This window comes from Rhinolophus sinicus, chromosome 3 (genome assembly GCF_057876585.1).
Source record: "Rhinolophus sinicus isolate RSI-liver-muscle chromosome 3, RSI-T2T, whole genome shotgun sequence".
NCBI lineage: Eukaryota > Metazoa > Chordata > Mammalia > Chiroptera > Rhinolophidae > Rhinolophus > Rhinolophus sinicus.
The window spans coordinates 169,390,470-169,407,084 of record NC_142503.1 but is presented as its reverse complement, the minus strand read 5'-3'; the positions used below and the strand labels follow the sequence as shown (position 1 = coordinate 169,407,084).

General features: G+C 34.9%; 1 protein-coding gene across 1 annotated transcript in view; it reads left to right on the top strand.

The window, feature by feature from the left end:
• KCNH5 (potassium voltage-gated channel subfamily H member 5) overlaps positions 1-15,959 on the top strand; it is a 280,910-nt gene extending 264,951 nt beyond the window's left edge. Inside the window, exon 11 of the mRNA XM_019733674.3 lies at positions 11,782-15,959. Coding sequence (XP_019589233.1) covers positions 11,782-12,729 — 948 coding nt within the window. The 3' untranslated portion in view covers positions 12,730-15,959. The remainder of the gene's footprint in view (positions 1-11,781) is intronic.
• Positions 15,960-16,615: the final 656 nt, after the last annotated feature.

Genomic DNA, 16,615 nt, shown 5'->3' with positions numbered 1-16,615 from the left:
CCTTTGATTATTTTAAATTATTTCTCTTTTATCTGTTAAATATTGGGTTGTAATAGTTCTTTATATATTCTGGATACTAGATCCACATCAGATATATGATTTGCAAATGTTTTCTCTCATTTTGTGGGTTCTTTTTACTTTCTTGATAGTATCTTTTGAAGCAAAAAAAAAAAACAATTTGAATTTTGGTAAAGTCCAATTTATTTGTTTAATTGTCTTGGAGTTGGCTTGATATTTAAATATCTAAGAAACCTTTACCTAATTCAAGGTCACCAAAATTTTTGCTTTTATTTCCTTCTAAGTGTTTTATAGTTTTAGCACTTACTTGTACATTCATGTCTTTGGTGCATTTTTAAATTAAATTTTGTATATGGTATGAGGCTGGTGTCCATATTCATTTTTTGTTTATAAATATTCAGTTGTTCTAGCACCATTTGTTGAAAAGATTAATCTTTCCTCATCGAATTGCCTTGGCATCCTCTGTCAAAAAGCAACTGACCATAGATGCATGGGTTTATTTTTGCACTCTTAGTTATAGTCAATCAATGTATATGTTTCTTTTTATGCCAGTACCACACTGTCTTAATTACTGTGGCTTTGTAATAAGTTTTAAAACTGGGAAGTATGAGTCCGCCAATTACATTTTTACTTTTTGACATTGTTTTTGCTATTCTGGATCCCTTGTATTTTTATCTGAATTTTAGGTCAGTTTGCCAATCTCTGAAAAATAGGCAGTTAAAATTTTGATAGGAATTGAATTGAATCTACAGCTCAATTTGGGTTTTTTTGTTGTGTTAACAATATTGAGTGTTCCAATCCATAAACACGAGATGTCTTTCTGTTTATTTAGGTCTTTTTAAATTTGCTTCAATAATGTTCTGTAGTTTTTTTGTATAAGTGCTGCACTTCTTTTGTTAAATTTTTTCCTAAGTATTTTATTCGCTTTGATTCTGGCAGTAAGTTTTTTGGCTTCATCTTCAGATGGTTCTTTGCTAGTACATAGAAATACAACCAGTTTTTATATTAATTTTGTATCCTGCATCCTTGCTGAAATCCCTTATTGGCTCTAATGGTTTGTTTTGTGTGTATGTGTGTGTAGATTCCTTAGGATTGTTTTGTACGTGATCGTGTTATCTCCGGGATAGAGTTTTAATTCTTCTTTTTCATTCTGGATGTCTTTCATTTCATTTTCTTTACAATTTCCCTGGCTAGAACTTTCAGGACAATGTTGAATAGAAGAGATGAGATGGTACATGCTTATCTTTTCTCTGATCTTAGGGAAGAGCGTTCAGTATTTTTCCATTAAGTAGGGGGCCGTGCAAATAATGTAGCTGGTCCTGCCTCATAAAGAAGAGCACAGTTGACCTGAGTGTTAAAGGATAAAAAGGAGTTCCTCAGCAGGTGAGAAGAGAGGACAATGTGTGCAATATCACAAATTCATTCTGGACTTCAAAGTGATTCAGTATGGCTGGTGTGTGGAGGTCAAATGAAGAGTGAAAGAAACAGAGGTTGGAGAGGTAGGATCAATTGGACCACAGTAGGCTTACTGACTTTATTAAAGAGTTTTAATTTTATCCTGTGATTTTTTTGCCTGGGACACTATCGTATTTGATATGTAATAACAAAGAATGGAATGAAGGAAAATGAGACTAAAAATTGAGGCTGGGAGGGCAATTCAAGCATTACTGCTATATTTGAGACAGTGAATCTAAACCTTGCCAGCTTTACCTTGGAATCACTATATTTTTCAGTTTTGAAGATTTTGTCTTCCTTCTTGTGTTATTTTTGAAAATGAAAAACCTTCAGTAATGGAAACATGTATTGAGCAACCTATTTCAGAGTTATGCTAATATCACTAATGGAGTTTATAATCTGTGTTTTATTCCTTATGAAAAATATATTTTTTATGTTTGTGATAGCCTAGAAAATTCAGATTAATGATCTTTTTTTATGTGGTAAAAAGAAATGGGGCCTAGAACATTTCCTTAGTAAATTCAGTAATTCTAGAACGTTCTGCATTTGTATTTTACTAACCAGCCTATCCACATTAGGCATTACCCAAAGTTGGAAAAAAACACCTTTTCTCCCTTCCTTCTTTTCTTCTTTCTGTGGAGGAGGAAAGATAATTTTCCATCTATCCTAGGCTGAGACACTCCCTGTAATAAAAGACAGATTAACAGGGGAAAAACAAAGGTTTAATAATATGTATTCCTCCTGTATAACATTTCCAGCTAAAAACAAAAGAAGATATTGGGGCAGGTATAAATATAATGTAAAAGTCTCATAAAAAAGGGTACCATCTATTCAGTTTTCCTAGCTTCTCCTGTGCCTTCAATTTTTAAATAACCAGCCCAAGGTAATCCTTATGCCAAAGAGATACATTTTGGAGGTAACACATTCTGCTACCTTCTCTCCTTCCTTCCTTCCTTCTTTCCTTCCTTCCTTCCTTCCTTCCTTCCTTCCTTCCTTCCTTCCTTCCTTCCTTCCTTTTCCCTACTCACCTCTCTTTCTTCCTTTTTCCTTACATTAACCAATCAATTAATTAATTCCTCAAAGTTTATTTAGGACCTAAGAGACTGAACTAGATCATAACACATCATTTTTGTTACCAAACAGAAAGAGTTCTTCTACCTGGTGCTAGCAGAGCCAAGCATTAAACACTGAGACTTGCAGTGGAGAAATTAGTCATTTTATTTGCAGAATGCTAAGCAAGGAGAAAGGGAAAGCTATGGCTCAAAAACTCAACTCCCTGACCCAGGGTTTTAAGGGATTAGGGGGAACAGGTATGTAGAAACATTAGCTGGACATGTTTTTTTTGTGTTTCTTTTTTGTGCGTTTGTTTTAGTTTTAGTTTTGGGTGTACAAAGCAACATAATAGCTAGACATTTAATGGTCAAGTTTTAATTGTAAGATCTTGGAGCTTGGCCATTTATTTATGGTAAGGGACTTCAGCACCACTTCTTCCTGGACAGCAGACCTTTTGCTCCTGAAAGGGTTCTGGTGTTCAAGTTCTGGCTATGTCCCAGTCCTTTGGTTACCTATAGGGGATTGGGGGGCCAAGACTTCAGTTCTGGGTGCAGTTGGAGGTCAAAGTTCTCTCCTCTGGACATGCTTTAGCTGCATGACTTGCTGTTTTGGTTTGTTGTCTCTGAAAAGCAAGTCAGTATCTTGTTAAACAAGATAGGACCATTTTGAGCTAGTTCTGCAGTCCCACTTCCCCTTGGAGAGCTTATAGATTTATGAGTGACTGAAATAAAGCAAGGCCACCATATTTCAAAACAGAGTGTTATGCGTCATCCTTACCCTTCCTTCACACATCTAAATTTGTTGAATGGCCATCTGCCACAGCTTTATCACTGTGGCCTTTGTTAGCAAGAGCTTCTAGCATCTGATGTGGATCTGACAGTGTTTAATACATACTGCTTTGTTGTATTAGTTCAGGTTGGAATGGAATGAAAGGAGTAGAGTTAGAATTAGTGACTGAGTTTATAGAAATAGTGAAAAGAACCAAAGAGCCAAACCAACTAGATCCTCTAAGAGTCAAATGAACTGGAGCTGCTGCTTGATCACAGATACCGATAAATTCCTAGTCAGTTCCCTAGATTCACAGATCTGGAAAGTGATGGCACATTTGAGAGAAAACACCACTATCCTCCTTCAAATTATAAAACACCGAATCTGTGTCATTAAACAAATGATTCTAACCCCTTTTTTCCTTGCCTTTATTGGATTTCAAAGTTCAGTACACATTCAAATTATTCGATTTTGATATCACTTTTATGATCAAATGTCCTACTTTTGAAATGGAAAGCTCAGTTGGCCATGTTCCCTGTTAAGTTTAAGAAGCTTTTATCATTTAAATAAATTAAACCTTCCTGCATGGTCTCTGCAAAACATAATGAAGCAAGAAGAAAAGCTTAAGTGAAATAAACCTCTCTGCTCATAGAAATGGTACAAGCTATTGTGCATTCTACCAATAAATGTGTGGCTGGAATCAGCCTGATTTGTGATTTTTCTTTTTTAATTTTTGTCCTCAATTTTTCGTCATGTTCATCAGCAGTTTGATTTGCCATTGGGCAAAAAAATATGCACAGAGTACAAGTGCAGGGCTCTAGGTTATTAACACTGAGAAAAAAAATCCAAAATTACATTTTTAAAAGCTGATTTCTTTTGCCACCCTGCTGGTAACCATGTATGTACATTTTTCCTTTTATGTAGGTAATTCATGTAAGTTGATCGCCTATGAACTTGACTGAGATCTTTTTAAACATTTTCTAAAATGATTTCTTTGTGAGCAGTTTTTTTCATTTTTGTTTTCTAGAGATAAAACATCATCATTTCCAAGGAATAATTGGGTAAAATTAATCTATATAACTACTGTATTGAATTAGCAGGAAACTTTTTACTTCTGTATGACACATTGCTCATATAAGAATCGTTTGGATTATGAAAACTTTTATTTAGTCTACAGCTTCTTTCAACTGCCAAAGAGTAGCATGCAGATTTCTTTTTCTCAAAATAAAAACATGCTACTTTTGAAGGGTTTAACTATATAAAATTTATTAATCTTTCTGTTCTTTGATTAAATTGAACCATTTTGTTCTATGCATGATTAAAAAGCTAAAGGTAAACACTTCTTAAAAGGAAAGATTCTGCAGAATATAGTTGAGAATGCTCATGCTTGTAATGGTAATATAGAATAATGGCCATGCTATTTTTATGATGAAACGTGGCTCCTTAGTGATGAAAACACATTGTTATTCAAATTTAGAGTTAAGGGTCATAACGTTATCTTCAAAACTATGAGGACTTGTAGAGAGGGCCTGTTATTTTTAATGTTTTTGAAATACACTAAGTGGCATCCCTGCTGTTTTATTTTCTTATTTGTGATACAATGCCTTCTTTATATATAAGACAGGACAAAAAGCTATCATATTTTATATATAAGACATGTATCAACTGGTAATGGTACCTCAGTAGATTATTAGTCTTTAAACCTTGTAAACATGATAAAATCCTCTCCTAATTTTGGGTTTCTTTGTTTTTAATTTCAGTGTCTATATTCTCTTACCTTGCATTAAGAAAGTTTTGCATGGTCATCAGCTGGAAAATAAGTTCCTAATGGATTTTATTGCATCCTTACAACGAAATTGTTCTGATTCAAGTTTTTTAAAGACTGATTTGTGGGTCAAAGATTTGAACGTGATTCTACTCAGCAAGCGTCTGTTAACTGTTTACATGTGCCCAGTAGTGGGCTAGGTGCTGGGGAATGCCAGGAGATAAATGATGTGGCGTTTGTTTCCAAATGAGGAATTAGGAATAGACATTAATGATCAGTTATGATAATACAGATAACATTGATTCATTATTTGAAGAGTGCAAAATAATAAAAGTAGTAGTAAACAATCATCCTGTTTGTAATATTTTCGATTCATAGACCTATCACAAACCTACATTTGCTGAATGTATGAAAAGGTTATTTAATTAGTGAATACTTTTTGTTGAGGTCTTTCAGTGTAACAGACATTGCTGTTGAGACTGGAGATAGAGCAGTTAACAAAACAGACAAAAATCCCTGTCCTTGTAAACAAATGAATGTAGGCTCAGAGATGGTATTAGAGCACAGGAAAAATCACATTCTTTGAACTTGCCCACTCCTTGCTTTTCATAAAGGTAATAAATTTAATATACATAGAAGCAAGTTAAAAGTAAATACAAGGGGCCCCCTCGAAGGAAACAAAAAGCTGTAAAATGTTGGCATATATTTTGATGGGAAGTAAGTCTACTGGCTTTGCCTTTGAGAGTGAGAAGAATTTAGAGACTGCCTCCTTTAGCATTCTTCTCAGCTTTTCAGTCAAGGCTATCAATAACTCAGCAAGCAGAGCTTCAGTCTTTTGTTCAATTTGCTGCTTTCAGGGATGCTTCTCCATGGCAAATGTTTTGTGAAGGGTTTCCTGTTGGGTTTGAAACTGCTGTATCACACCCACTCAACTGTCTGGGCTTTCAGAAGGTCTAGAAGGAAGTGTCAAAGTTACCTTGCAGAGCAGCATTAGAGTGTAATGGTCAAGACTGAAATATGACTCCTTGGATTTGTATCCTGGCCACTTCCTAGTTATGTGACCTAAGGCAAACCGTGGAAACTCTGAGCTATAGTTTGTTCTTCTGTAACATGAGAATAATAGGACCTATCTCATAGAGTAGTTATGACAGGACAGTTAAAATAGATAATATGTGTGTGGATATAACCTTTTTGCTATACGCAAACTTTTTAGAACTATTTTTCAATAAGTCATAATTTCTGTTTTGCAGTCAAAAGAAATAAAATAAATTCAGTCTCATTCAGTAAATGACATCCAATCTGTTATTATTATTATTTTTTTAAAGTTACCTTTGGCCCTTTTTCAGAGAGCCAACTTGAGGATAGCAGCTCTATGAGGATAGTAGCTCCTTTGTTTGGACTTTGCCTATGTGTCACTTCATCTGGCTATGGATTCATATCCTTTACTATCCTTTGTAATAAATCTGTGATCTAGTGAGTGAACGGGTTTTCCTGCAGAAAAAATAATGGAAGGAAGGAAGGAAGGAAGGAAAGGAAAGAAGGAAGGAAGGAAGGAAGGAAGGAAGGAAGGAAGGAAGGAAGGAAGGAAGGAAGGAAGGAAGGAAGGAAGGAAAGAAGGAAAGAAAGAAAGAAAGAAAGAAAGAAAAACTTGCCTCTGGCTTAAAAGCCTGATTATGGTAAGTAGATCAAATCCAAGAGTTATTATTTTCAGTTAGACTTCAGTTCAAAGTCTATCGCTTGGGTCAGAAATTTTCTCAAGGCCCTCTCTTCCAGGCCCTTCCTTTGTACCTGCTTCTACTTTCACTGAGCTCAAGATTGCCTGTGAGCCTGTTGCTGACTGAGGTGTGTGAAAGAGGGGCCAGTTGGTGGTCAGGGAAGCTGGAAAAGGCTTTTTTTAATTGATGTTTTACATGGGCATAGTGCACTCTTAAAGCCCTCATCATCCCAAACTTAGTAAGCACACAATAATTGTAAACATTTATTAGACATTATATTGAAAATTTAAAACATAAAGCTTCTAGTCTAAGATATCTACAAATCCACAGACTTCAGGGACCTCAAATCTTTCATAAACTATGAGCTTCACATGGACATTACAGAGCTAGTAATATCCTTGCCTATTACATACCAATAGGGTTGCCACATTTAGCAAACAAAAATACAAGACACCAAGCTAGATTTAAATTTTAGGTAAACAACAATAAATACTAAAGTATTTTAAAGTATAAATATGTTCCATTCAGATAAATGGTATACTTTTTTATTAGTATAAGTAGTTCTAAATATTGTAACGATGTCCTGCATTTTATCTGCCATCCCTCTGTGTTAGGCACATGCCCTCCTCCATGGGTAGTTTGAAATAGATCCTTTTTTTCTCCAAATGTGCAGACCACTGTTAGTTACCACACTGCACCAAGGCTCTGTCTGTCTAAGGCTAAGTAACCACCTTTAAAAAAAAAATAGAAGGTCAGAGTTGAGTGTAAAGAAGGATGTGACCAATTTATAAAGTCCCCTCATGGCAGTTCATGGAACCAAAGTGAGTGCCTTTCAATGAAAGAGGATGAAATAGGAATAAAGTTCTGTGTTTCCATGTTTGAATCTGTCTGGTCCCGAAGAGTGTTAATATCTTGAAGGCTTACAACACGCTCTGTTTATTTAGGAAGTGTAAGAAATATGTCAACCCTTTGAAAATCTTATAATTAAACCGTTGGAGATTTGATGTCAGACTTCGAGATTAGTATTACATCTTCTAAGAAGATCCAATTTCATGTTCCACTAGACTGGGAAAACTGTGCTGGTCTTTACAGATAGTTATTGAATTTAGAAAATATTTATTTTAAATTTCAAATTATTACCACATGATAAGCTGAATTCAATGCATCAATCTCAATTTTAAAAATGTACCCTTAGAGGATTGCTAGCTCCCTGACTTTTTTGATAAAAGTGACCATCATTAGTGTTGGTTTCTGGTATAAAAATCACTGATTATGTTACTCCTGGAAGCTGCTGAATCTTCAAGAGGTGATGAAAGTGGTTTCAAATAAAAAGTATTTTATGAGAGTTCAAGAGAGAGAACCAACATATTTTAAGTGTCTATTATATGCCAAGGACTCTGTACTTCACGTATTTCTTTTTCTTTTTTTTTTTAATTAAAGTTTATTGGGGTGACTAATCTAACCAACAACTTAATGAGAGAGGGTGATGCAGGTAAGTAATTTTGCTATCATCATAAAATTGTCTGATTCTGAAAGCACTTTACCTAACTCCCTTTTGAATTTGTCTCACAGCCCTCACTGCAGTTATTTTGTTCTTCAGAAGGACTCTGAGCAAAAAATCTCACACTATTAAATTTACTTCTAACTCATGATAATATTAAGTGGTAATAGGTAACCTTTTTTATTTCTCTTGATGGTATTATAAGTTCCTAATATTTTCAAAATATTTTTAATAAAATTATATTTATTTGTGGATACCCATGTAATATCACATGCACTATGTATTTAACTTTGTTTAAAATTTAAAGAATATTGGAATTTGAAGAGTCCAACCTCCCACTCAGTGAAAGTATTACATGGACAACTTCCTTACTTCTGTTTGAATATTTTAGTGGTGTGAGGTTCATGAGTTTTCAAGGCAGTTTATTCAATTAATTGGTAGCAGTTTGAAATGCTGTCTGTATATTGAGGTAGTATTTGCTTTCCAGAAACATTTACTTACAGATCTTAGTTCTGCCCTCTGGAGCCATATGAATAAATTTAATCCCTCCTGATACCCAACCCAGGTGCTATATTGGTAAACTGTCTAAATTTTCAATACTTTTATAGCCTGGAAATCTTACTATTTGACCCTAAAACAGAAGATGGTTTTAAAAATGGTTTTGAATTTTACACACACACACACACACACACACACACTGGGGGTACAAAAAATATGTATACACATGACTTGTATTAATCTTTTGTTATCGGTATATATTGAGTATTACAATTTTAATACGTTTTTTTTTCTTTCTTAAAATGTGTATATATTGTTTTGGCACCCTCTGTGTGTGTGTGTGTGTGTGTGTGTGTGTGTGTGTGTGTGTGTGTGTATATGTATATATACGTATATATGTATATATATACGTATATATACATATATATACCGAGGGTGCCAAAACAATGTATACAAGTGGGCACTTGGACACTTTGGTCAACATTGCTTAAGCAGTGGTTTGTTGTAATCAGTAGTGTCTGAATGCTATGGTAACCATCTTTGAGCACCTCTTGTAATTACAGAAGTCAAATTGCAGTATTACAATTTTAATACAGTTTTCCTTTATTAAAGTGTGTATACATCTTTTTGGTACCCTATGTATGGATGGATGTATATAGATATACACACACATACGTATATATTAAAGAAAAACATACAAAAATAGTGATGTAGTCCAAGGAATTTAAGAGATAAATATATATTTCTTTACCCATATATGTATACACATATACATATTCTAATATATTTATATTTACATATTTATATATTTTCTTTTAAATAGGAACATAAGCTAGAAAGCAAATACCTCTATTCAGTTGTCTCTTTACTACATTCCCCTCTGATATGCAGGAAGTAGAACTAAGTAAGCTAAGTAATCTTGGTCAATGGTCCTATATTGACTTTTAAGTACACAGCATCTGTTAAATGGCATTGGAATTTTTTCTTTAAATTAAAGTTTATTGGGGAGACAATTGTTAGTAAAGTTACATAGATTTCAGGGGTACAATTCCGTAATACATTATCTATATCTTACATTGTGTATTCACCACCCAAAGTCAGTTCTTTTTCCATCACCATATATTAGACCCCATTTACCCTCTTCTAGAGCCCCACCCTTAGCCTCTGGTAACCCTTAAATTATTGTCTATGTCTATGAGTTTTTGTTCCTAAATGTGTTTTCTTGTTGTCTTGTTGTTTTCAGTTTTATATATCACGTATCAGTGAAATCATATGACTCTCTACTTTTTCTGTCTGACTTATTTCGCTTAGCATTATAATCTCAAGATCCATGCATGTTGTCACAAATGGTTCTATTTCATCTTTTCTTACCACCAAATAGTATTCCATTGTGTATATATACCACAACTTCTTTATCCATTCATCTGTCGAAGGACATTTTGGTTGTTTCCATGTCTTGTCCACCATAAGTAAAGCTGCAATGAACATTGGAGCACACGTGTCTTTATGGATAAATATTTTCAGATTTTTTTTGGTAAATATCCAAGAGAGGGATTGCTGGGTCATATGGTAATTTCTATTCTTAATTTTTTGAGGAACCTCCACACTGCCTTCCATAGTGGCTACACCAGTCTGCATTCCCACCAACAGTGCATGAGGGTTCCTTTTTCTCCACAGCCTCTCCAACACTTGTTACTATTTGTCTTGTTGATGATAGCCATTCTGACTGGGGTGAGGTGATAACTCATTGTGATTTTTATTTGCATTTCTCTGATGATTAGTGATGTTGAGCATTTTTTTATATGTCTATTTGCCATTTGTATGTCGTCTTTGGAGAAATGTCTCTTCAGGTCCTCTGCCCAATTTTCAATTGGGTTGTTTGTTTTTTTGTTGTTGAGTTTCATGAGTTCCTTGTATATTTTGGATATTAGCCCCTTATCGGAGGAACTGTTTGCAAAAATCTTCTCCCATTCAGTTGGTTGCCTCTTTATTTTGTCGATGGTTTCTTTTGCTGTGCAGAAGCTTTTAAGTTTGATATAGTCCCATTCGTTTATTTTAGCTTTTATTTCCCTTGCTTTTGGAGTCAAATTCATAAAATGCTCTTTGAACCCAAGGTCCATAAGTTTAGTACATAAGTTTTCTTCTGTGAAGTTTATTGATTCAGGTCTTATACTTAAGTCTTTGATTCATTTTGAATTAATTTTGGTACATGGTGACAGCAGTCCAGTTTCATTCTTTTGCATGTGGCTATCCAATTCTCCCAGGACCATTTGTTGAAGAGGCTGTCTTTTCTCCATTGTATGTTTTTTGCTTCTTTGTCAAAAATTATCTGTCCATATTTATGTGGATTTATTTCTGGGTTCTCAATTCTATTCCATTGGTCTGTGTGTCTGTTTTTCGTGCCAATACCGTGACCATGATCTTTTGATTATTGTTGCCCTGTAGTACAAGCTAAAGTCAGGGATTGTGATACCTCCAGCATTGTTCTTTTTTTCTTAGGATTGCTTTGGCTATTCGGGGTCTTTTGTGGTTCCTTACAAATCTGATGATTTTTTTGTTCTACTTCTTTAAAAAATGCCATTGGGATTTTGATGGGGATTGCATTAAATCTGTATATTGCTTTGTAATATGGTCATTTTAAATATGTTGATTTTTCCAATCCATGAGCACAGAATGTCTTTCCATTTCTTCCTGTCTTCTTCTTCGATTTCTTTTAAAAATGTCTTATAGTTTTCAGCATATAGGTCTTTCACATTCTTGGTTAAGTTTATTCCTAGGTATTTTATTCTTTTTGTTGCAATTGGAAAAGGAATTTTTTTTTCTTTTTTTTTTTGAGATTTCATTGTTTATATAGGAATGCAGTGGAATATTTTTTTACCTTCAAAAATGATCTTACCCTATGTTCAAGGGTTTTCTCTGTAAAATCAACTATGTCTGGCATGGGTCACACAATTATAAATTTGTCTGTGTTTACAATCACGTTTTCAATATCTCTCCCCCCACCACAGATCATTTTCCGTAAAATCAGCGATGTGAAGAAAGAGGAGGAGGAGCGCCTCAGGCAGAAGAATGAGGTAACCCTCAGCATCCCTGTGGATCACCCCGTCAGAAAGCTCTTCCAGAAATTCAAGCAACAGAAGGAGCTGCGGAATCAGGGGGCAACACAGAGTGACCCTGAGCGGAACCAGCTCCAGGTAGAAAGCCGCTCCTTACAGAACGGAGCCTCCATCACCGGCACCAGTGTGGTCACTGTGTCACAGATCACGCCCATTCAGACATCTCTGGCCTATGTGAAAACCAGTGAGTCGCTCAAGCAAAACAACCGCGATGCAGTGGAGCTGAAGCCCAATGGCAGTGCTGACCCCAAATGTCTCAAAGTCAACAGCCCGATAAGAATGAAGAATGGAAATGGGAAGGGGTGGCTGCGACTCAAGAATAATATGGGAGCCCATGAGGAGAAAAAGGAAGACTGGAATAATGTCACTAAAGCTGAGTCCATGGGGCTATTATCAGAGGACCCCAAAGGCAGCGACTCAGAGAACAGTGTGAACAAAAACCCATTAAGGAAAACCGATTCTTGTGACAGCGGGATTACAAAAAGTGACCTTCGTTTGGATAAGGCTGGTGAGGCCCGAAGTCCGCTAGAGCACAGCCCGGTTCAGGCTGACCCTAAGCACCCCTTTTATCCCATCCCCGAGCAGGCCTTACAGACCACACTACAGGAAGTCAAACACGAACTCAAAGAGGACATTCAGCTGCTAAGCTGCAGAATGACTGCCCTGGAGAAGCAGGTGGCAGAAATTTTAAAAATACTCTCAGAAAAAAGTGTGCCCCAGACCTCTTCTCCCAAAGCCCAAATGCCACTCCAAGTACCTCCCCAAATACCATGTCAGGATATTTTTAGTGTTTCAAGACCTGAGTCACCTGACTCTGACAAAGATGAAATCCACTTTTAATATATATATATATCTATATATATTTGTTAATATATTAAAAACAGTATATACATCTATATACATGTGTGTATATACAGTATATACATATATATATTTTCACTCGCTTTCAATATATTGAACACAATATGGATTTTGATATGTAAATATTGCATGTCCAGCTGGATTCTGGCCTGCCAAAGATGATTATTAAAAACATAGATGTTGCTTGTATATTATGCAGTTGACTGCATGCACACTTTACTTTTATTTATAATCTCTATTCTATAATTTTAGCAAAGTATGATTTTTGCTAATCAAGGCAATGTAATATTTGAAGAATCAGGGTCCAACCTGCCAATGTTGCCATGACAAATTTGATCTCAGGCTGAGTAAATTGAGCTGTCATTTCCTCACTGTCTTGTTAAGTTAAAATTATAGATTAATGCCAAGGACGAGTTCAACCTTATAAACTACTGGTACCATTTTATGATCCCTTTCCATAGGATATTTTTCTGTAACTTAGTGTTAGGTTATTTTCCCCAATAGGCAGTGTTTTCTCCATTTAAATGACTATTGTCAGATACCCATGTGGGATATTGAAACCTCATTGCTATGGGTTTTGTGCATGAATTGCATTTTCACTCAACTATACCTCTTTTTTTCAACATTACACTTAAATAGTAATCATTGAATCCTATGTAAGGAAATCCCTATTCCCTACATCTTCGAGAACAGCTGCCATCTTATGAGCTGATTTTATCAACCCCATAAATATTGATCTATTAATATAGTGTATATTATTATAGAAATACTGCACCACAGGGTAAAAGGGCCTTTTAACAATTCATGTTGGAGATGCTGATTTTCCAGGGGTAATGAATGTTCTAAATTTGTGTTTCTAAACCTTGTTCAAGGGTGAAGTTAAAGGCTCTTAGCAAAGAAACAAACAAAACATTTAAGCAATCATATCAAAATTTTAACTATAATGATATAAAATAAAAAAGAATGTAAACACACAAATTTTTGTAGCATACCTGTAATTTACAAAGAATGAAACACAAGTACAGAATTGTTCACACATGATAATTACTGTGTAGTGATAACATGAAATGTGGTTTAAAAAAGTAGTTAAGAAGTAGATATTAAGTTGCTCAACTCAGATAAATGCTTTTCTATAATTTTATTCTGGTTACAATTTTCTAAAGCTTTTTTGCACACAGTTCTGCTGGACTTCTGCTGAGTTGATACAATAGAATACTATGGCTCAGGCAGATCCACTTATGAAAGAGAGGTACTAGAGACTGAATTTCAGAGTCTTTTGGGTCACAAATCCTCTTCTTAGAAAGTGCCTATTATCAACTAAAAAAAAAGTCACAAAGAGTTGTGTATAGTTAGTCCCTTAAATTATATATATTGGGAATAAAATACATGTTCATTTGTAAGAACCCAGAAGAATTTATTTCTTTTGACTAAAGTATATTTTATGAAATTGATTAGAGAGACATACTTTTAAATTGGTGCATGCATGACATTTAATAGTGGGAGCAGGGCAGTTAATATTTGCATCAAGTTGAAAATATAATACCAGTAATTTGTACATTATCGGACCATCTGTACACATAGGTTAACAACATACACCAAGGTGATAGCAAGATCAAAGGAGATATTTTGATCTACTGTACCCATTTTTATGAGCTTTTCTGTCTCCCAGCATCCCCAAATAAAACCACCAGGACTGAAAGACAAGTTATCACAGACTGGAGAAGTGCAAAACAAAGTAATTTATAAAAACAGTTGATATTTTAGAATTTTGTTAAAACTTCTTCACACACCCACAAGATGTGCCTCTTTAACCCAGGAGTCTCAGAACAGATGTTATGTGCCATGGGTTCCATATTCCTTCCTTTGTGCCCATAACTTCCATTACCCATAATGGAAGTTTTCAGGGGAGCATGTCTTCATGCGATGCTACAATATCTACCTACCATAGGCACAAGAAAATGAGGTAATCATGGGGTAAAGTATCAGCCTGGGAATTGGGACTTTTGCTTTTGTGGTGATGATGGTACCTTTTTCTTGACTTCTGATGTTTATTGAATTTCAGGGTATTTTTCTATTTAATCATGTGTGAGACAAGCTTGGCTAAACTTTTAAAGGTGAATGAGTGGTAAAAATAATCTGAGTACAGAAATGGTGAGGTGAACTTTAGCCACATATTTTAAATCATAGTTGGTGTAAAGCTCTGAGAATGACTGTGAAACAGGCAGGCACTTTGAAGTTGCAGCCCACGCCTTTACATAGTAGTGGTGCAAATAACGGCTGTGTTCTGACATTGACACAGAGTTTCACCAAAATGACCTATAATGTTATTGTTTATATGTATAGGAAAGAAACATGTGGTTACTTCAAAGGGGGAGGAAGTATCAATGGCTTATTTATGGTGCAGTTACCACAGTATTCTTTTCCTGTCACCTCTGTTCCTGTGTGCATGATATGATGAGAAGCTGAATGCGCTCTGCTGTTTTCAGCAGGAATGCATGTATTCAGCAAACACTGTATATAGAGTAGTCTTTTAGGTTCCCAGATTCCACAGTTCTTACCAGTTGAATTTACTAAGATTTGAATGAAGGGTGAGCACTAGCTTTAATATGTGCAATAATGATACAGTCATGTTCTGTGTTGCCTCAACCAGGACAGACAGTAGATTCTCTTTTGGGGGACCAGATGACTGCATGTTTTATTCTTACCCTGCATAGATGCTCTTGGTGCATCCAGAATAAAATTTTTACTATTATATTTCTGAACAGTGTATTAATAGGAGTACATAGATAATGTATTTAAAATCCAAACATTTTCCAAAGCAATTTACACACCTTCAATATTTTTCTATGATGATGTATAAGATCAATGTTGTACCCTGGACAGGTAGTTGTAACGTAATAGCAAAAGTCAAACAAACATGGAAATGTGAGCTGTGCATTATTATAGAAAATTGTATCAGTCTTTTAGGATATTACTGCACTAATTTTGATCTAGTAGACAGATGAGCTAATGATAATAGGCAGACAAAAGACAGATGGCAATACCAAAGTTACTAGTGTCCCATGTTGACATAAATAGTACTTAGAATAGTTCAGACATAGACGTCGAATAGAGACACCGACTTCATTGTTAAAATGAAAAATTTTTATTATTGACAATAGTTTCATCTCACATTAAATGTAGAACTACAAATGTCATAAGTTTTCAGTTACAAAAATGTATGTAGATCAGAGCAAGAGAATTAGAAAATTTGGGGTTTTAAATTGCTCCTATGAACACGTATATACTCCTGGAGTACCCAGTACTTTAACAGGAATATTAATTATGACCACTAACTAAAGTGCCATTTTGAAAATTAAATCTTATTGGAGCCCAAATGCAAATCACAGCTTTCCTTAAACTTAAGGAGATATTGTTCACCTGTGAGATCTGGCCTATATGTTCTATTTTAAATTTTTAAAATCTTTTTTGTTGTTTTAATTAGTCTTCAGAGCAGTGACTGTTTTTGAAGTGTGCACTGGCTGGTACTGGTGAAATTATTTGTCATATTCCTAATGAATTCTACTATCTTGTATAATTTTTACCTTTAAACTATTTATCTCTTCTTTTCCAAAGTTTTATGTAGGTAATGAGAAAATGTGTTTAGAATGTATATATATAAATGGATAACTTTAAAACATGAATCTTTTGTAATTATGAATGTTGTGTTTTAATACTTTGTTACATATAATAGCATTTCTCTTGTGGTCTTGATGGACAGAGACAGAAGAAAGAACAGTCTTTTGGAAAACACCCTAGAATGACTATCTGAGCTCTGTCTCAGATTCTGAATCTAGCTTTCCCACAAATACAGTGTAACTTTGGA